Raw genomic sequence first — 22,794 nt, 5'->3', positions numbered from 1 at the left:
ACATATGAATAATAAGTATGGTAAAAGTTGGAATTGTTATATTGGAAAGGAAGCTGAAATATCGCATGGATTTGAGTCGGAGTACTTTTTTCAGGCTGAAATAGATGGACACTTGTTGATTCTTAGTAAAATAGCATCAGTAGAAGGAGAATGCTTTCCTAATGGCACCGTTAGCCGACCAGTCATCGTGAGTGACAACGTTGATATTGAGACTCGTAAGAAGGTGCTAAATGTGATGAAAACCTTTCCTGCGATTGGTGTAAACACCAGGAATGATATCGCCAAGTGGATAACGAATTCACTAGATTATATTCCAGGTGGCCGTTGGAAAGTGATAAAACAAAATCAAGAGTGGCAATGTGTTGTCACTGGTGGTGTAATTGCAATGCAGAAGGGGAACATTTCATCTAAACATGTATTAATCCGCATAGGCCAAGAAAGAATTTTGTTATTTAAGATGTAAAACAATAATTTAAAAAGTACAGTAATAATTAAAGTTTTTTAAAAGAACGTGAAGTAATTAGAAAGTTTTCTATAGAGTAATTCTAAATATTTGTTTATAATAATCAAGCAAAACTATAGACTACTTTCAGCTGTTCAGTGATATCTATCTATTTTCTGAGAAAATATTCAGCAATAAATAAAACATATAAATTCGATTATTATTGTTATATATTTAATAATATTTTCTGTCAATTAAAACTGAACTTTATTGGGAGAATCATAATGGGAAATTCCATAGTATGGCGGACCTGAAAAAAACCCCGCGAAATACACCTTCTACATGCCGTGTAAATTTATTGGGAATGACCTGTTGTATAATACTGATACTGTTGATGAATATGCAAACATACTGATAGCCGTGTATGATTCAACATACCCAGCTGATATACAAAGTGCAAACTTACCTAATATATTTCTGTACACAATTCATATCATTCAATCGTTGCGTAAACCGCGTACCATACTTTATAGTTAAGCACGTGACCAAGTTTGACAAAATAAATGTTCACTTTAATTCTTTCGGATGCTGAGCAATTAAGTTTAGTTTACATGAAACTCACAATGACACGGCTTGAAGAAAACGACCCGGTTAAGACGTTTGTTGAAAACATTATAGAATGTTCAATGTGTATGGAAGAAATGGAAACGCCTAAATTTCTTCAGTGTGGACATTCGTTTTGCCTAAAATGTCTACGTAAGCAATGTGAACCCGAACATCTCGTCACTTCTTCTTATGTTGTGTGCGCTTTGTGTCGACATTCAACTAAAATTCCAAAAACTGGTCTTGAACAACTTCCGTCGTCTTTTTTTATCGAAGATGCAAAAGAATGTTTTAAAAAGGCTAATCTAAAACAATTACATCCAAGTCAATCAATGAATACTTTTAATGAAGGTAAAGGATCTGAACATTGTGAGATACAAGAACATGAGCAGATTATTGTAAGGGAACTTGAACAAGTACGATTTGACCTAGCAATGATTAGATTCGATTATGAAGTTGAGCTTGATCGCATAAAGTTAATTGCTGCGTTATTGTTGATGTATTGTGTATGTCAGTATGCGTATGTATATTTGATTAACTCAAGTTTATCGAAACATTTATGAATTAACATCCAACTTTTACCTCCTTCGTAAAACCTACATGACTGAAATTATGTTCGCACATTCTGTTAAAATCCTGCACTTCCTAGTGTGTAAAGCTAAACAAGAAATATTCCGCTTGACTTTCTGACGTAAGAGTTTTAATTATTGTTCTTTCTTCAGTGAATGATGCTTTTTTATTGATATTCTATTTAATAATCTAAGAAATAATGATTAAATTGTTTATGCTCAACAGTAACGAAATCAGCTACAGGAACAAACACTCTTCCCGTTTTTGACAATAAAACAAAGTAAAGAGAAACCGGATCTAACTCATTCGAAAGGTCGTATGCTTAGTAGCCCAGCGGAGTATTAACCAGTTTTAACTGGTTTTAAAATATAGTCTGAATAGAATAGAATGAATGAAAATATTTCAATTATTAATGAAAAAAATACAGTAGATAATATCTACTGTACAATATTATTTCAATGAAAGAACAAACATGGAAGATACAAATTCAGCTGATTGGCAAAACTTAACGCTTCAATGAGTTTCGATTATCGGATGGCATTGTTATACAGTGGTAACATTTGAATGCTGTTAACATTTTGCCATGTTGATATCTTCCAGGGAAACATTTTTTTTTGTCAGCTTGTGTAGCATGTTGTGAAACAAATAGATCATCGTGGGACAGCAGACTTTAGAAGGTCTCACAATTGGAAATTACAATGGGAATTCCCCAAATGACTCGTGTTGGCCCACAGGGTAAACTTACGTAGGTCTGCTAAGCCCCAGTAGGCCTAAACCTGTACTATAACTTTACCCGATACTCGTACTGTACGTTTAGAGACAATAAACTGCGGGAATTTGCAGTTTTTTGTCAGTGACTATAACATAAACATATACCAATCTGCCTCCAAGAAAGAATGTTGGTAGTTGGTAGATGTAAAATAATAAATAAAGTAAATTAAAGATGTATTGTCCCCCTGAAAAAATAATTCTTAAAAACATTTTTGTTGAACATTCCATTTTAATGTAACGTAATAGTTATCCACTTTGACCAAAAATTGGATCTAAAAAAAATGTATTTACCTGAAAAAATGTAATTTAAAGCAAAAAATGGTCAAATTGGCTGCCAGCCAATGGATTTTTGGTTGAATTTAACCATCTATTTTGTCATTTTACAAGTGAAAACATTATTTTTTTTCGTTTTTTTCTACGGAAGTGATTCACTTTATATCAACTACAAAATAAGGTATTCACAGTCTGATTTAATTAATCTTCAATTATCATGTTATTGGGGGACAATACATCTTTAAGTATAATAAGTTTTAGAGAGTAGTGAAGATCAACACTCTATCTTTTATTGCCGAGCAAAAATAATTGTAATTACGTATTTGTATAATAAGCAAAATAATAAAAATATATTTTAAAAAATAAATAAACTAACACATAGACAATATTCAGCTGTTACTATTTGTTTTTTATTTTTACTTATATTAGAGAAAATGTTCATCGTTATTTATCGTTGGCAATAAATAAAATACAAATACAATTATTAGATGGCATGCTCTTAACGTATCTTTTTTTAAATCATTAAATTTCATAAAAAATAAAATTTAATGAAAACCCATCATATGTGAAATTCCTATAATAGTAAATAGCAGTAAATGCAGTAAATAGACATTACAAAGACATAATGTAACATGTTGAACGACACTACTTACTAACCAGTTTGGTTGTTTTTATCAAAGACCAATCGTTAATGATGCATACCCTACAGTATATACTTAAAGTGACCTTTTGAGAGTTCAGACTTTAGACTTATGAAAATTGATGTTTGATTAGAACGCCTGACTCAGACAACAGTTTTAATAGAATGATCTATAGATATGATTAGGCCTTTGTAAAAGGGTGGGAGTTGCTAATTAGCAACTCCAGTGTAGAAGACACTTAATTCTGACAACATTGAATTAGTGTACAAATGTAGTGTAAAATCATGGAGTAAAGAATATTCTTTACTCTATGGTAAAATACGGTCTATTGCGTGAAAAAACACGATCACGTGATAAACGATTCAGTGAGTATGTTATGTAGGTTACAGCTGATCAAGTTTAGTATTAACCAATGAGGGCGCAATTATTATCGATACGTAGAATCTGTAGCAATCAAAATAAATATCTGGAAATCCCCTTTCTTCATTTGGAATATTCTATTTTCAACACAATGCAAGCGATTAGATCCGCTACGGGATAAATAGTATTCATACATGTTATCGGACATTACGACACCCCTTTCGAGAAGTAAATGTACCCAATTGGCATTCACGATCAGCTACGATTCAATTCAACATTATACTGTAGCAGCCTACAATCGGATTTTAGATTCGTGTTCAGATATTTGTGAAAATGGCAAGCCGATCGGAAGAAGATCCGTTGAGAGAATGTCTGGAACATATTGCTACTTGTTCAATATGTTTCGAAGTGATGGCCCAACCTAAACAACTGAGGTGTGGTCATGCATTTTGTTTAAAATGCCTGAAAAGGTATGCAGCCACACAGGCTCAATCCAGTAGACACCGGAATTCAGTAAATTGCGCCACATGCCGACAGCCAACACCAATTCCAGAAAATGGCATTAAAGACCTGCCGGCGTTTTTTCTGGCTGAATCCGCAAAAGAATCTTTGGAGAAGGCTGACAAATCTAGCATTACTAATAAGTCTAGATGCAGTAGGCCTAAGCATAACAGGCCATTGAATACATGGTGTACAACTTGCAGTGAACTCATCTGTGACGTTTGTTGCAATAACGAGCACTTACGTCACGATATACTAACTGTCAATGAAGCTTTAGGAATAGTCAACCAACTTTTTGAAGACTGCCTCAAAGAAAACTCTGAATACCAAACACAAATCGATAACATCGATGTTTACAAGAAGACTTTACATGAGCAGAAAGACAACTACATTCAGGGCGCTAAAAAACGAGAAGAGGAAGAGTATAAGAAACGACTGCGAGCTATTGAAATTAAGGCTGAAGAAATTGAGAGAAAACAACTTGCTAAACTACAAGTGGATGATAAACGACAGCAACTTCATATTGCCTACACAAGGTGTAAAAACACAACAGATGATTTCCAGCTTATTCGAGGCAATGTAGAAGAACAGTTAATGTACCTAGGACGTTTGAAGCCGAATGAGAACATTCCAGCAGCAACAAAGCTCAATCCACTGCAGCCGAATCCATTTGCAACAGAGCTCCTTTCATTAAACCAAAGTATGTTTCTTATTAAAAATTAATACATTCTTGATGATGATATAAAACGTTTCAATAGATGATGAGTTTGAATAAAGATTTATTTTTTATTTATTTATTTATTTAACAACATATTTATACAGGATAATACACAATCAAGTAGAAATAAACTTGTTTTGCATTGTGATCCTGTCGTTGATTGTCAAGATGACTTGATGATGAGTTTGAATAAAGATAACTTGATGATGAGTTTGAATAAAGATGACTTGATGATCGAGGTGCAATAAAGATGACTTGATGATCGAGGTTGAATAAAGATGACTTGATGATCGAGTTTGAATAAAGATGACTTGATGATCGAGTTTGAATAAAGATGACTTGATGATCGAGTTTGGATAAAGATGACTTGATGATCGAGGTTGAAATAAAGATGACAAGATGATGAGTTTGAATAAAGATGACTTGATGATCGAGGTTGAATAAAGATGACTTGATGATCGAGTTTGAATAAAGATGACTTGATGATCGAGTTTGAATAAAGATGACTTGATGATCGAGGTTGAATAAAGATGACTTGATGATCGAGTTTGGATAAAGATGACTTGATGATGAGTTTGAATAAAGATGACTTGATGATCGAGTTTGAATAAAGATAACTTGATGATGAGTTTGAATAAAGATGACTTGATGATCGAGTTTGAATAAAGATGACTTGATGATGAGTTTGAATAAAGATGACTTGATGATCGAGTTTGAATAAAGATAACTTGATGATGAGTTTGAATAAAGATGACTTGATGATCGAGTTTGAATAAAGATGACTTGATGATGAGTTTGAATAAAGATGACTTGATGATCGAGGTTGAATAAAGATGACTTGATGATGAGTTTGAATAAAGATGACTTGATGATCGAGTTTGAATAAAGATGACTTGATGATGAGTTTGAATAAAGATGACTTGATGATCGAGGTTGAATAAAGATGACTTGATGATCGAGGTTGAATAAAGATGACTTGATGATGAGTTTGAATAAAGATGACTTGATGATCGAGATGGAATAAAGATGACTTGATGATGAGGAAGTTGATGATAATGAGGTTGAATACAAAGCTGACTTAATGAAAATGTGAGATTGAATATAACTTAGAATGATGTTCATGGTATAAGCATTTAAAACAAACCTATTTTTTTCTCAATAGAGTCAATTGTTTCAAGTAGCATAGTGTCATCTATGGAAGAAGATATGCAGTCATTCTGCATCACTACTATCCAAGACGCCTTCAAAAACAACTTACCACCAATAGGAAGGTCAAACATCATAGTTCAACATATGAATAGCAATTACGGTAAAAGTTGGAATTGTTTTATTGGAAAGGAAGCTGAAATATCGCATGGTTTTGAGGCAGAGTACTATTTCCAGGCTGAAATAGCTGGAAACTTGTTGATTCTAAGTAAAACACCATCGACCGACGAAAAATGCTTTCCAGATGGCACTGTTAGCCGACCAGTCATAGTCAACATTAGTAATGACATTGACATGACAACGAGTGAGAAGGTACTGTCTCTGATTAAAGCATGCCTTTCGAAAGGTACAAGCACCAGGAACGAAATTGCCAAGTGGATGATAAAAGCATTAGGTACGTCTGATCTCAGAAGTCTGCAAAAAGAACCATGGCAGTGTGTAGTCTCTGGTGGAATGATAGCAATGCAAAAGGCACATGGCTCATCGAAACATATATTAATCCGTGTAGGACAAGAAAGAATTTTGTTATTTAACATCCAGCCACCTAGGCTTCCCTCGTCCTCCCGCCCTAGATAATATACAATGCAAAATATATATTAGGTTAATCAGTTTATTCTGCTCAAGAGTTGAAAGTAGCAATATTCTTTGAACAAACAGACAAGTATGTAAGCTATTAATTTCTAGTCAAATAAACTAAAGACTACTACTTAGTATGTCACTGAAACAACAGTAGTTAAAATATGTGTATCAATTTCTAATCAACTTTTAAAAAACTAAATAGGCCTATTTTATGATAAATAATACAATATAGTATAGGTAATTGAAATATGAAATAACATAACAGTACTGAAACTAATTATTATAGAATATTCGGAGCAGACAGGGAGTCTGTAGAGATCGGGGATTAGGCATATTATATTAGTCGGAAGAGTCAGACCACCTCCACAATGGTCAGACTAGCTAACTAGACCTGGCTATATACATTTTGATACATAAGCAACCTGAAAAGAGATCCACAGAACCATCTCCTTATAAAACATGATTCTAATGATACTAATTAAATAATAATAATAGTACTATAATAATTTATTGAATGAATAAAAATTAGATTCAGCAGATCGTATGTAGAAAGTTTTTAAAATCTTTTGCTAATCAAGTCTCAGTAAAATTGTTAATGGTAATTTATAAATTATTTATACCGGAAGTTGTATCGGTAATTATATATAAATATTGACCTTCGACAAATTATACTTTCAGTAACCTTCAACAATACTTCCGGCGTCTATATAAATTAAAAAATGAAACTATTTTCATTATTTATAAATAATGTTAATATTTCCGAAATAAGTAATTATTTAAAATAATTACCAACATTTATACTTCCTTTACATCCTTTCAACAATACTTCCGGGGTTTATATATAAATAATGAAACATAGTATTTCATTACTTATAAATAATATTTTATACTTCTGGTTGGACCCCTTCTGGTGCCTGGTTATAGGTAATTATTTATAAATAATGTGCATCAAAAATTATACTTCCGGTAAACCTTCAATACTTCCGGCGTTTATATCCGGTCGTCCCTTGCCATTTTCGCTCCGATCCTCTCTCGTCGCCGTGGGTTATTTTAAATTGCCGCAACACAGGCTAAATTGTTAAAAATCCGGAGTTTTGTTTTTGATGTGAAAGAGGTATTATTGGTGGCGCTTTACTGATGGATGAAAGAGATTATTTGGCACACAGCTAGCAGCCAACAAAAAGTCAAAAACCAAGTGTCTGTTATTGTTTTAACTTCATGTTACATTATTATAAGGTTAGTAGTAACAGGTAATATTGCCATATTGATATTTAATTATTGTAGAAGGATTAGTTAGCTACTAGGCCTAGGCCTTGCTAGACCTAGGAGGAGGCGGCCTAGCTAGGCCTAGTAGGCTAGGTTAGGCCTAGCCTACCACCACAAGAGGCAGACAGGTCAGGATGGATATAGGCCTAGTCCTATAGACTATAGTAATACTATTTATTACTACTATTTACATAGCCCTGGGCCAGGCCTAAAAATAAGACATAACTGTCAACATAAGCAATTCTTATTCTTAAATATGTTTAAAAAGTTTAGTTGAAACATGTTCTAGGCCTACATAAAAAAGAACTCTAACACACACAACACACTGGAAATTTAGAATTATCTTTTTTTATTTATGATTATATATGAGCAACTGACCAGTTGCCGCCATTTCTATGTCGTCATAAATGTGCGCGCACACACTGGTTCCTCCTTCTGGTTCCTGAGCCATGTTACGCTGGTTTACGATGAAATCGGTCGCGTCTGAAATCGGTCGCGTTTGAAATCGGTCGCGATAAAATCAACTTCCGGTATTTTGTATGGCGCGCCGCTAGAGCTATACTTTTGATGAAATCGGTCGCGTTTGAAATCGGTCGCGCTATTTTGTATGGATCGAGCGGGATGCATGCTAGAGCGGGATATACATTTTTCGTTTATATAGATTTAATTGATATTTTTTAGGAACTAGATTATTTATGTGGATATTTTTTACTTGGTTAATAAATATTTATTTAATATCAATCATTAAATTAATTTTTTTTTTTGTATTTCACAGGTCTCGGAGAAGGACTGTGTCTGTTCAAAATGGCCATTTCTAAACACGTTTAAATATTATATTAGGCATAATGTTATATTAGGCATATAATAATTTACCTCTATTTATTATGTACTGTAATTAATATATTATATAGAGAATATACGTCTGTCGTGTCTTTTATTATGCAAACAATTACGTAAAAGAGAACAATTTATTTAAAAACAATAATTTTTACAATATAGCCCGTAAAGCCAGCGTATCCATTTTTATACTTATGCATACTGTGACAGATTATATCATATCCATGTCGTTAACAACATACTATTCGATCACCTTATTTTTATTTCTCCGTTATGTAGGATAATATTAAGTGTATAATGATTATTGTTGAGGCAAATCACGTGTATATTTTATTTCTAATGTTTAAAATAGATTTTAGTAAAATGTGATCGTGCAGTACAGCTGTTTCCTCTAACAATACGTTATTTTGCTGACGGGGTTTCCCCTTTTTAAAAAACACGCACTTGTTAGTGTCAAATCATGGACAAAACACGTACGATCGTTGTCCATGGCGAGGTAAAGATGACGTCTACTACTAATAACCATCCATTTGCTTGAAACGTCTATAGGCCTGCTGCACGTGTTTTTGTGAAACGATCCAATGAGCTATGCTCGACGCGATTATGAGATCATGTTCATTCATTCATTCATTCTTTATGTAGCCTTTAAAATCTAAATACATTTAAAACATAGGTAACCAAATCAAGACACGTGGAAATCTAAGGAGGCAAGGATAAGCAAAAGCAATTAAAATCGCTGTAGCTCACAGGCTTGCTTATCCATAATAATTCTGAATAAAGCACTTTTTCTATAATTTGACAGTATGATTTATATATAATTTACGTATATACGTCGGCGATACTATAGATTTTAATTTGAATATCTTTTATTTCTTCATTTATAATAATCATTTAATGTAAATAATTAAGTAAGTGAAACTCAGTGTCTCACATTCATACCCCGTTCGTAAATATAAATGTTAAATATCAATGCAGATTACCTCTTTGAGAATCGTGTCCACCTTTATTATCCATCCATTATTATTCTCACATCTATCATTGTACATCATAGTCCTATGTAGGCCGGTAGATTGATTTATAACGGCATATTATCTATATATTTTATTAATATCCTAAAACCATACGTAATTTTTTGTATAATAAAAGACACGACAGACGTATATTCTCTATATAATATATTATTTACAGTACATATAAATAGAGGTAAATTATTATATGCCTAATATAATATTTAAACGTGTTTAGAAATGGCCATTTTGAACAGACACAGTCCTTCTCCGAGACCTGTGAAATACAAAAAAAATTAATTTAATGATTGACAATAAATATTTATTAACCAAATAAAAAATATCCACAACAATAATCTAGTTCCTCAAAAATAGCAATTAAATCTATATAAACGAAAAATGTATATCCCGCTCTAGCATGCATCCCGCTCGATCCATACAAAATAGCGCGACCGATTTCAAACGCGACCGATATGATCAAAAGTATAGCTCTAGCGGCGCGCCATACAAAATACCGGAAGTTGATTTTATCGCGACCGATTTCAAACGCGACCGATTTCAAGCGCGACCGATTTCATCTGACACCGTTACGCTTCGCCCCCGATATCAGTAAAACAACCAGTTCCATGCCCACATAGTGCTCTTGCGCAACTAATTTATTTTTCAGTTGAGTTGCTTTCAGTTCCTGGTTTACAAAGTTTTCTTTCACGTTCACATATTTACAGAATTTTTTTTGTTTACTATAGTAACCATGGCAACATTTGAGTTAGACCCACTTTTTTTAAAAGCATTGGGTTACCTTCGCTCAAGTAACAAAGACTCAGTTTATCACTTGAAAGCACTTCTTGATGATGTCATTGCTGGTAATTCACCACGGAAATCCGAAGTTCCAAAGGTAAACTATTAACGTTTAGGTTTTTCAGACTTACACTGCATTAAGCTTATTTCCCACTAGAGACACAATACACTAACAAGTTGACCAATGATAGGTGAAAGATTGAATATTGCATCGCTTGTGATTGGTCAAATCCGTCCTTGTGATGCGTCTCCAGTGGGAACCACTCTTTATTGATACTATAAATACAAAAGACTATTTGTACTTGATACTTATTTTAAAGATACAATAAAGCAAAAAATAAAAACAAAACATTATTGCACTATTTTTTAGACAGTGCACTATAGTATAAGGCTTGCCCACCTCAAGATGTTTGTCTTCATCTTTCCAGGCATCAGTCTTCATTCTTTGACCTATTATCAAATTATGTTATATGCATTGTATTTTTCCTTAAATAAATGTTACGAAATGAAATAAAAAGATATGCCTTTACTCGAGCAATAACATGAAAAATTGTTTTGAATAATTGAATAATCTTTTGAAATTTCATTAATAATTTTTTTTTGTATTTCACTAGGTGTCAGATCCAGTAGTAAAGACTGAAATCGAAGAGAAAAAAGTGTTTAAGAAGTCAGATTCTTCAAAGCGAGAGGCAGAGAAAAGGTCAAATGAGAAGGTAATAATATAATAGGCAAAACTGCTGTTATGTGTTTAAGTCACTCTCAGTGTTTAGGTCACTCTCAGTGTTTAGGTCACTCTCAGTAAAGTCTATTTTTGGAGCGTGGTTAGTGGTTTAATTTGAGATGAAATTTAGCTAAAGGTTCATGTGATTAATAATAATAATATCCTGGATTATAAAGCGCCTAATGTTGTGAAACCTCTAAGTGCTGTACATATTATTACCCTGGTCATTTTTCAATCAAACACGTATGGAAACGTACTCCCATAATGCAGCTATTAATCAGCGCAAAGTTGTATCTTGACTACTCATTTGTACACCTGGGTGAGAGGCAAACTTGCCTAAGGATACAAGCAATTCGAAAACGATTCGAACCCACGATCTCACAATCATTAGTAAAATGTTAACACACCACACCATTTTTTAGATAAAAAAGGACATATCGGACATCTTCGAGGCACCTGAAAAGAAGAAAGCCAAACTACAAATTGACCGGCCCAGAAAACCAGTCATAGAAGATGATGACGATGATGAGGAGGATGCTGAGGATGAGACCGTGGAAGAAGAGAATGATCGCAATGAAGACGTGGAAGAAGATCAGGAAATGGAGGATGCCAACATGGAAGAATCCAAGGAACTATCTGGTAGCACTGACGTTGGTGATTTTGCTTTAGAGTTGGGATTGTCATGCGGTGTTTGTAAACAGATGAACGTGTCAAAGGGTAACCAGTTAGTGGAATGCCAAGAATGTCATTCTCTTTATCATCAGGTATGCAATAGATATTCAGTGGAAAAGTACAGAAATGTTTTGCTTAATCGCCCAATAATAATATCATTGATTCTTAAGGGCGATAATGATCGACGATAAAAAGATAAATATGCAAAACAAAATAATTTAAAAAAGTTTTCATCCTAGAACTATAGGATTATCATGATCAATGCTGCCTTCTGAAAAGAACTGTTGAGTTTCTAAACAGTTCTTTTCAGAACTAACATACGTGGTGTACCGCAAACTTATATGAACAGCAATAATATCGTTAACAATACAATTTTATTGATCATGACGTCATTTGATTGGATTTTTAAAAATATTATTTTTATCAAATACAGCATAAATGATTATTCTATAGTTTTCGAATGAAAACTGTTCTAATTTCTTTTGTTTAATCCAAGAAAAATGTATGTTTATTTATTTATCGTTGATCGGTATCGCTCTAGTGTAAATGGGCCTTTATACCCTTTTCACATTTGCAAAAAGTAACAACTTGTAACCAGGTTTTTTTGTGGAGTACTATGTGAAATCTCGGAAGAAAAACACACTCAACAAAAATCCTATTTTTTTATGAGTTGCTACAGCGCATACATACTTACCCTGGTATTTTACTTACCAATCACAGTACTGTATATGCAATAATTAATTATGGCCCAACCAATGATGATATTCTCTCCAGAGATTTTGCAAATTCACTAATGTGTGTATGAAACCCAAGTCTGGACATCAAAATATGCAGTATGCATAATAAGGGTATTATTAACGTTACTGCCACATTTTTTTTACAATATTGTACTTTTAGTACTAATGAACTATTACTGATAACATTTAATATCTTATTTCAGAAATGCCACAAACCTTTTGTAAGTGATTCAGAGATAAATGATCCACGAGTCGTCTGGTATTGTAGTAAATGTTCAAAGAGTTTAAAGAAAATGGTAAGAATTGTATATTTTTTCACTATGAATTAGATTGCTTTTGTTTTTAGTAATCATGCTGTGAGAATGAGAAAAAGTCGCCCCAACCGAGATTCGAACCCGGAACCTTCTGATTGATATGGAGATGTCCTAATCATTAGACCACTGGGGCTTTTATGGTATTGTTCAAACCCGATTGGATAGATCCCCTTTAACACTCTCGGTGTGGTATGGCGGAACAACACTAGTCCCTCAATTGTACGCATACGCACCAGAGATCAAATTGATACACCCTCATCTTTCAGTATTTATTCACAAAACGGGATCTCAGAAGAGATACTTTTATATATGCTGTATAAACATATTTTCCATTTTTGCTTCAACAAAGGTTGCAAAAAAATCAAGTATTAAAACCGCTGCAAGTTCAAGTTCAACTAAAGAATCTAACATCACAATCAAAAGGGAGATAAAATCCGAAGAACCTGCCAACATTTTCAAAAGAAGCGATTCAAAGGTACAGGTATTAGTCAGGTGGCTTAACAACAAAAAATGAGGAAATCGTTACACGGTGGACAAAAGCGCCAAATTTGGCATGGAGCTTCGTTGGGACCTACCAATTGATTTTTGCCTAGGAGCCACTCTGGTCGTAATTTATTTTTCAAGATGGCGGCCAAAATCCAAAATGGCCGCCAATAAATTGGAAAATCACATTTCATTTGTTGCAGAAGTCACATATAGGCAAATGAACTATCAAAACATAAGTATTCGTGGTCATTGAAACATATTTTAGACATGTTGCATGACATGGGTCATTCGTTGTTAAGATGGTGGCCAAAATCCAACATGGCTGCCAGTAGCCTAAACTGGAATATCATTCTGGTTGCAGAAATCGCATATAGGTATCAAACAAAGTTGGAAAACATGGAGTAGGCCTAATCATGGTCATTGAAACATATTTTAGACATGGTACATAATATAGGTCACTCGTTGCAAAGATGGTGGGAAAAATCCAAAATGGCTGTCGGTAAACTAGGAAATCACATACAGTATCTGTGGATGGCAGAAGTAATATGTAAATGAAGTAGCTGTAGTAAATGGTAGAGGTGGTATGTAAATTACAAGTAACTGTAAAAAAAATCTATAAAAAAAAGTTATAACCAGTTTACTTTCTAAAACCACATAAGATGTGGTATTTTTAGGAAAATAAAGATTGAGGGCGCTGTTCACATAAGTAAAAGTACACTTTTTTACCTGTAACTAACTAAGTTTTTGTCAGAATATTTTTTAAATGGTCTTATTTGATAGATAATTACATTTTCTTTATATTAAAGAAAACAAATTTTACATTAAATATCCATAGTTCAGATAAATTTACATTAAGTGCCTAAAATCAGAAAATATAACACATTATAATACATAACAAATACTATTGGATGTTAACAAATTACAAATTTAGTTATCATAAATAGGATTCTTTTACATTTTCATAGAAACTGTTTTATTATAAAACATATAAATATATATTTTTTTAACAATTTCTCATAAAAAAAACTTTTACGATCACTAGTTTTCGAGATATAGAAATGTGTACTACCAGTACAGGTCAAAGGTCAATAACAAGAATCTGGGTCATTTTCTTGGAAAAGTTTGTATTAGACTAAATAGAAACATCCATCTTCTGATTAATTTGAGACCTATTTAAAGTTTGTCCAACTGTTAGTTACCAAGTTATATGACATGTAGGTCAAAGGTCAAAAATACCAAAAATCATACTTCCGGCCATTTTTTGACAAATGTTTCTATTAGGACGAATATTAATATGCATCTTCCAAATAATTTGAAACTAAAATTATTTAATTTCATGTAAGCGTTGCGGAGATATGTTATTTTGTTTTTAATTGGATTAAAATATTCAAATTGAGGTCAAAGGTCAAGGAAAAACTTTAGAAATTTGATAACATGGGTTTTTATAACTAGCATGGTTCAAAAATTCATAAAATGCAATGCTGGCACTTTCCTTCTGATTTGCAGACTAAAATACATTAGGAATGGACTATTTGTGACTTTGTATACGATTATATGTATTTCAATTTCTATGGCTATTTTTGGGCGCCATCTTGGAACTCACTTTATATAATATTTCTTGAATCGGTTTTACTGACCTCAGAAATTCTTGATTCAGTACATTATTTGTCTATTTGTAACTTTTACAGCCAGAGATATATGATATACCAATTTACTGGCAGCCATTTTGGATTTTGGCCGCCATCTTGGAAAATCGGAAGCTGATCGGGTGGCTCCTAGGCAAAAATCAATTAGTACGTCTAAAAGAAGCCTCATGCCAAATTTGGTGCTTTTGTCCACCGTGTAACGTTTTAGTCGCTAAGCCACCTGACTATATTGTTTGTCTTAAATACAATGGTTAACTGAACTAAACCTCATTATAAAGCTCTGTCTACACTATCAAACTAGTTTGCCAAAAGAGTGTGATGTGCCCAAATATTGTAGTGATATGCCCACATATGGTAGTGATATGACATCATCGTGTCCATATATGGGCACATCACATTTTTTTGTCACAAAGTTTGATAGTGTAGACAGACTTTTAGACAATGCAGAGGGGTTACTATTTTTCCCATCCTAATGTCTTGGAATTGCAATGCGATTGAAGCTTTTTGAGCTGACTTTTTATTTTTTTTTTACAAAGGTTGCAAAGAAATCAAGTATTAAAACCGTTGCAAGTTCAAGTTCAACTAAAGAAGCTACCATTACAATCAAAAGGGAAATAAAATCCGAAGAACCTGCCAACATTTTCAAAAGAAGCGATTCAAAGGTACGGACATTATTTGTCTTAAATATAATGGCTACATCCCACAATGCATCTGTCCATGCTACTGTCTCATAATTACAATGCGAATGAGGCCAGAGAGTTTAATTGCATACACAGACATGTTTCAGAAAATAAATATTGACATTATTGAAGGGAAAAAAAAATCTGTTTTTCTGCAGGTCTCGTCGCCGAGTGGTACAGCACCAAACCAGCCGTTTACAGGACTTGCAAGTTACGCAGCGAATCTAACAGGACGCAGCGGAAACAGTAACCGAACTAGTCAACCTGGCGTCTCCGGAGGTCGTCCATCGAATAGGGAAAGGTCAAACAGTATGACGGCAGCAATATCGTCAACTAAAACGTCAACGTCGGGCCAGATAATTAAAGGCGTGAATGATGGAGCTTCGAAATCATCAAACTCTAGTAAAACAACTTCAGGTCAAAAGCAGGCTTTGAAAACTTCAAGTGTTGATCCGTATTATAAACGAATGCAGATGATGAAGAAGAAGGCATCAAAGAAATAATACTAAATGTAAACAACACAGTGTGAAAAGGGGCTTAATAATGTAACAATACAGTACCCATGCGAGGCCTGGGTTTGGCACCAGTATTGTACCCATGCAAGGACTAGCACCAGTATTGTACCTATGTGAGAGGAGGTTGGATATAGTACTAGTACCCATGTGAGGCCTGGGTTTGGCACCTAGTGAGGGATGGATGTTTCACTAGTATTGTACCCATGTTAGGCCTGGATGTTTCACTAGTATTGTACCCATGTTAGGCCTGGATTTGGCACCAGTATTGTATCTATGTAAGGGGGCTGGATGTAGCACTAGTACCTATGCGAGGCCTGGATTTGGCACCAGTATTGTATCTATGTAAGGGGGCTGGATGTAGCACTAGTACCTATGCGAGGCCTGTATGTGGCACCAGTATTGTAAGGGGGGCTGGATGTAGCACTAGTACCTATGCGAGGACTGTATGTGGCACCAGTATTGTACCTATGTAAGGGGGGCTGGATTATACTCTAAAAAAGCTTGAAGTTATACAGTTGTTTAAGCATCTTTGTAATTTATACACAACAACCAACAATAAAATATAACAAATATGAGAAAAACATATTTTTTCTTTGTTTCTATAACTATAATATTAATGTATCGACAATGTATGTATGCACCTTAAAATATTGATGTGGTCATCAGCACACATTTTATACATTTCAGACTAAAGGACTAAGTATTTTATTTATACAATTTCTTTATCATTAAATTTTTATACAGAAAAGACAAAACTAGACAAAACACAATAAATATGAGTTCTATTGACAATTCTTCATTAGCTGTAAAATTTGACTCAATAAAATTAAAACTTGAATCAATGATATTAGTATTTAACTTAATTATGTGCATGGTTTAGTTATACTCACACAGATTTTTCAAAATTTGGAGGAAGGACTTTTATCCAAATCAGTACAGCATTCTAAATCTCTGTCTACACTCTCAAACTAGTTTGACAAAAAAAAGTGTGATGTGCCCAAATATGGTAGTGATATGACATCATCATATCCATATATAGGCACATCACATTTGTTTTTGTCACAAAGTTTGATAGTGTAGACAGAGCTTTAGAGCAATAGTAAAGGCAGGGAGTTACAACTCTCTCATAAAGGTAAGTGGTCTTAAAATATTTGCAATCTCAGAACAATAGTTAAAAAAGCAAAACAATGAAGCGAACTTAAATACTGGCTGTAAATCAATAAATAGTCACACTACTGTACTATAAAAATACAAACATTTTGAGAGAGTTTTCAATAATTACTCTTTGAACAGACAAGATAAAAAAAGTTTCGCTGAAGGCATGTTGACAGCTAGACACAGGGTCTTTACCATAATCCACCTGATTCATGATTCATATATTAGATGCATGCATTTCATTGGTCAAAGCATCAACAATCGACTTACTCAACCATAAACCTAGTAGATTTGAACAAAACCATGAACAGTTTTAACGCAAGTTTTCCAAAAAGTCTTGTATCAACATCAATAATGTGTAATTCTTGGTACATTGCTATTTGATTGCTGCAAGTTTTCTGTTTGTAAAGCTCCGTCTACACTATCAAACTTGTGACAAAAGATGTAATGTGCCCATATATGGACATGATGATGTCATATCATTACTATATTTGGGCACATCACTACCATATTTGTGTAGACTAGGGGCTAAATAGCAATCTACTGAAGCTAACACTACTAGTATGCACAGCATTATAAAGTTTTACATTTGTTTAAGAATGCTCAAGCTGCTAATAAAACTACTAATACTCTTCAGACAAATATTAATATTGTTCTGTGCACCTTAAGAACTGATGTTGTAAGCATTGTATGCTAATTCAGTTTTAGTTGGGATGGATTTGAAATTGACACGAGTTGTTCACTCGGGAAAGAGGAATCTTCTAACCGCTGTCATCTTTGATGGCAAACTTCATCTCTTTCGTTTTCAAAGGCATTCCGATGATCCTCCTCTTCGGAGTCATTGTTGTGCATCATAGATGTCTTTCTCCTTCAAGAAAAAAAATATAATCATACAATTTGCTTCACCCACAAGAAAACACTGAACACACCAATGAATGGAGAAGTTTGACAGCCATATTTTTTTTTTGATTTGTTATTTATTTATACTGGGTAACCTCTTCAGTCAAAGACTGGACTCCCAGAGGGCCCAGTGTTACGATCAGTGGCTGTGTGTGTACTAGTACACCAGGGTAACCCCATACTCGTCTCGAATGATGTACTAGGTTCTTTAAAGTGCACAGGAGCTAGATGTGTACACTGGACCTACGGTTTATAGTCCTTATCTGAGAAGACTCGTTCTACCACCAGAACCATGGAGCGAGTGAGCCTCGAACCCTTGGGGATGTTATGGCTACGTAATTACGGTTCCACTGTCTTAACCGCTCGGCCATGCTTAATCCACAGATAGTTCTAGTTTATCTTTCCATTCTTACCTTTTTGTTCTTCTATCATGTTCCTTTTCTCCTTTTTCATCATCTGCACTTTCTGAGCACGAGCTGCTTGAAGATGACGATCCACTCGAGCTATCTGATTGGATGTTTATTGGTTTACTGACATCGACAAGGTCGGCCATCTCTGCTAAGTGTGGACATTCTCTCTAAAAAACGTAAAACATGTTGGATGTAACTGTGACAAAATTTTCTCCAACTAAAAAAATTCCAAATCCACCTTTATTATAATTCTTTACCTATAAAATTCCTTATTTTTACTATCCAAGTATAGATATTCATTCAGTCATTTCCTTTATTTCAGATAGTACATCCATAAACAAATCATACAAAAACAGAAATAATTTCACCACGAATTTAACAAAAGCAATTTCCACAAAAACAGCCTACAATATCCTAAAATATCAATTTGCACCAATGCTGATGCAGGTTGGATTGTGGAAGCATGTTAACTGTGGTTTTAATTAGACTATTACAACTGTCATGAATTCTGTTCTTAAAACTATGAATTGAGTTCCTCCAATATTCATAGAAATGCTATTCGATACAAACATCATGCATATAAGTATATCTACTGTGCGCCTCACCTTTAGCACTGTTATCCACTTTTTCGATAACTTTGGTCTCCCTCGAACCGTCTTGTGCCACACGATGGGAAAATTTGTTGTGCTGGCAAAGTTCTGTGTTATAGCTATGGTGTCGTCTAAGTTTATAACTACATGCCACCAGCCGCCAGGTACAAAGACAGTCTCTCCTGGAGACTGGAGGATCTCAAGCTATCAATGTAGAAAGAAATTATTAAGTTAGGCTCTATTGCTGCTGCATAGTGCCGAATAAATTAATTTATTCACACGGTTAATAACTAGTTTTTTTTTCACAGCAGAGACAGGATCTAGTTCTAAATTTCATTTCCTCAACAAAGTTTCATGTAAAATAAAGAATATGCATGGAGCTTACTGGTTGGCAGTCCTGTGGCCATGATGATAGTTTTGTTCTTGGGTATATTACATTGAACCATGTAATAGCTTCGTCAATTTGTTTGCCACCCTCTTCTGGTTTAACTTTGAGCTTATCCTTTGGTGTGTGCGTTGGAAACATGCACCACCTGAAAAAAAAAACATTAGAATAACCGGTGGGCATTGCATAAAAATGAAAGAAATTATTTTTAAAAAATGTCATCCAACAGAGAGCAACTCGTCAATTACAGGATGGATAAACCATGGACATATAAATCTAATTTATAGGTCCATGGATAAACTACTTAATAATTAATCGTGCTTATAAACTAAGTCTCGTTTGAGGCTTAGGGAGTGGAGTTGAAAGAGTCATGAGTTACAACCCTGACACTAGGTTAGGATTGAACCCTGTCACTAGGTTAGGATTGAACCCTGTCACTAGGTTAGGATTGAACCCTGGACCTAGGATAGGATTAAACCCCGTACCTTGAGATTGAAAAGCAAGCATGTTAATCACCAATCTACAGCTCAACCACAATTAATTACAAGTGTCCTACCGTTTATGGCCTTTAACAAGTGCATTCCAGGCACTTGTACCAAGTGGGTCAATATGAATGCCAGTACCGGAGCGGGCTGGGCCCATTACAAACCACCGATACGGAGGCCTCTTTTCTTCTCCGACAAACTTGAATAAATCATCTCGGAAATATTTTGGTACCTCATAGTCTTCCATTAGTTTTTTCTTCTTTGGATGCTGAAAGTAAATAAATAGAAATTAATCATTTAAATTGTAGATATAGAAAATGACATCTTTATTTCACTGATACTTGCTTGTTTAATGAAAGCCAAAATGGACTCTAGCGGTATAGAATTATGGTAAGGGATTTTTGGACTAGCATTTAAGAGGCATAAAGATGTTGAAGATGTGAGGCCTGGACTTCAATTCTGGACATGCATGGTACTTTCATGCATAGGGAGCTTTCAATTTTGCATCATTAGTCGTAGTTTGAACCAAGTCAATCTAACAACAGGATGCTGAGTTCCGCAGATCAAAGGGTTTATCTGTGGCTGTGACACGATCAGTTCCACGCCCATTAAGAGACATCATGCGCCACAGAGAATATGTACATAGTACAGTACTTTTGGTATTTGTCACAGCCAGACTTAAGGACTGTTACAAGTTCCTATCTTGGCAAGGTGAGCTCAGCGTCCTGTTGTTAGACTGCCTCGCTTGAACCTAGACTTCACCAAAACCGTGTCAACGAATTGAGTGTGGGAAGCATGTCTTAATGTCCCAGCATACACACAATGTTCCTAGGTCATAGGTCATGTTACAAAAAGGCCCCTATTATATTCAACCATTTTACTCACATCACCAAAGCCGCTGTCGAATATATACAGTGGACTATCATCTCTTGTAATATGCATGTAGTCAACGTAATACTTCATTTTCATCTTCACAGAGTAGCCATCATTGTCTTCACCACATTTAAAACGTTGGTTTCGATACTTCTTCACTAAACGCTGAAAATTAACAATTATCATATTAAGTGATTTTCTATTTTATTTATTTTATGTATTTAGGCACATTGATTACCAATAGTAAATTAATCACTGTCCTATCAGATAGGTGGTAATCCCCTGAACAGGGGCTGTTCTGTGAACCAGTTCACTGGGGTAACCCCTACTCTTCTTGAATAATGAACTGGGTTCTTTAAAGTGCACACAGGTTATAATCTGTGTACACTGGACCTACGGTTTATAGTCCTTATCCGAGAAGACTTGTTCCACCACCAGAACTAGGAGCAAGTTAGCCTCGAACCCATGCCGATATTGCTGGCTCTTTAGGTACGGTAAATGGCGCCCTTAAACACTCGACGATTTGACTCGCTTAGAACTTGGAATAATTTCATTTGGATCTTAATATTGAGTGAATTTTCATTTTTGTTGATCGAAAAGTATGAAAGTATGAAGTCTGTTTCGCAAACCAAGAACAGTCTACTTGATAAAGCAAACTGACAAACATTTGCGAAACGTCGTAGTTAGATTGTGTTCGTCTATTCCTTCATCTATTGGTCACTGTACCTCAAGCGTCCATTTTTTCTCGGCCTGCCAGTCGTCCTGAGCATGCACTATCACGCATGGTTTCATCGTCTTCTCAAACTTCTCAATGAACTCGTCCTCGGAGGTGCACCTGGCGTCAACACGTGTTGCATTGTCTTCAAATGATTCCAATCCACAATCAAAATATTCGTAGTAGTTATGTCGCTCCCAATCGTAACTATCTCTCAGTTCTAGTAGGGTAAAAAAGATAGGTTTTGACGTTGGTTAACAGTAGGAGGATGTGCTTCAAAATGTAAATATTTTAAAGACATTTTGAGACCAAAAAAGTAGCTGCCACTCAACGGCTTGATCTACGCAAATATGCCGAGTATTGTGGTACTCATATATTGTACTAGGTCTATAGTCATATCATGTTTTAATAACATAGCTATAGTACTTCCAGAAGTTCTTCCATAAAGAAAAAAATTAAAATTTATAAATTTGTTTATTTTTATTTATACATACATTTTTAATTTTATAAATTTTAATATTCTAAAATCAAATGTCACGATTTAGAAATGTAGTAACCAATAGCACTATTTTCAACAACTTAGAACTTCTAGTCTGCCTTCCTTTGAATCGTTTTGTTCACCAATTTACTGGTTATATTAAGTATTTTTTCGAAGGCTTGCCTTGTTCACCCAAGAAAGCAACGTGACTGTAGTTAGTACAGTGTGGCACAGAATGGGCTTCGTGAGAGGCTAGGCCTAGAATCTTTTATACAACATTTAGTTACAAATTAGGAAATAAGTACCAGGTCTGGCTGCTCGTTTAGATTCCCATATTCTTCTTTTAACTCTACGATCCATTCTGAAGCAGTATGACAGCCAACATCGGGATAAATAAACACAATAATCTGCGATGATTCTAAATTTTTAATCTCAATGTACCATGTTTTTTTTCTGTTCT

At 34.5% G+C, this 22,794-nt stretch overlaps 3 protein-coding genes across 5 annotated transcripts; 2 read left to right on the top strand and 1 right to left on the bottom strand.

Moving 5' to 3' along the window:
• Positions 1–3,799: 3,799 nt before the first annotated feature.
• On the top strand, positions 3,800–6,732 carry LOC144847727 (uncharacterized). The gene is made up of 2 exons (XM_078704226.1): positions 3,800–4,861; positions 6,042–6,732. The coding sequence occupies exons 1-2, from the start codon at positions 3,994–3,996 to the stop codon at positions 6,659–6,661; spliced, it is 1,488 nt and encodes a 495-aa protein (XP_078560352.1). The 5' UTR covers positions 3,800–3,993; the 3' UTR covers positions 6,662–6,732.
• Positions 6,733–7,776: 1,044 nt separating this feature from the next.
• On the top strand, positions 7,777–16,924 carry LOC144847647 (uncharacterized). 3 transcript variants are annotated; one of them, XM_078704130.1, is made up of 8 exons: positions 7,777–7,900; positions 10,521–10,669; positions 11,187–11,285; positions 11,716–12,057; positions 12,906–12,998; positions 13,366–13,491; positions 15,685–15,810; positions 15,987–16,924. In XM_078704130.1, the coding sequence occupies exons 2-8, from the start codon at positions 10,526–10,528 to the stop codon at positions 16,329–16,331; spliced, it is 1,275 nt and encodes a 424-aa protein (XP_078560256.1). In that variant the 5' UTR covers positions 7,777–7,900; positions 10,521–10,525; the 3' UTR covers positions 16,332–16,924. The 3 variants fall into 3 exon arrangements, with proteins under 3 accessions (XP_078560256.1, XP_078560255.1, XP_078560257.1); XM_078704129.1 differs by having other exon boundaries at positions 7,791–7,914; XM_078704131.1 differs by lacking the exon at positions 13,366–13,491 and having other exon boundaries at positions 7,791–7,914.
• On the bottom strand, positions 16,748–22,789 carry LOC144847654 (bifunctional arginine demethylase and lysyl-hydroxylase JMJD6-like). Its single transcript, XM_078704139.1, has 8 exons — positions 22,640–22,789; positions 21,868–22,076; positions 21,154–21,306; positions 20,340–20,536; positions 19,784–19,931; positions 19,414–19,602; positions 18,812–18,975; positions 16,748–18,366 (listed from the first exon to the last, which is right to left on the bottom strand). The coding sequence occupies exons 1-8, from the start codon at positions 22,692–22,694 to the stop codon at positions 18,270–18,272; spliced, it is 1,212 nt and encodes a 403-aa protein (XP_078560265.1). The 5' UTR covers positions 22,695–22,789; the 3' UTR covers positions 16,748–18,269.
• Between the last annotated feature and the right edge of the window lie 5 nt (positions 22,790–22,794).

This window comes from Antedon bifida, chromosome 7 (genome assembly GCF_963402885.1).
Source record: "Antedon bifida chromosome 7, ecAntBifi1.1, whole genome shotgun sequence".
Taxonomy (NCBI): domain Eukaryota; kingdom Metazoa; phylum Echinodermata; class Crinoidea; order Comatulida; family Antedonidae; genus Antedon; species Antedon bifida.
This window is presented reverse-complemented; position numbering and strand designations above follow the sequence as displayed.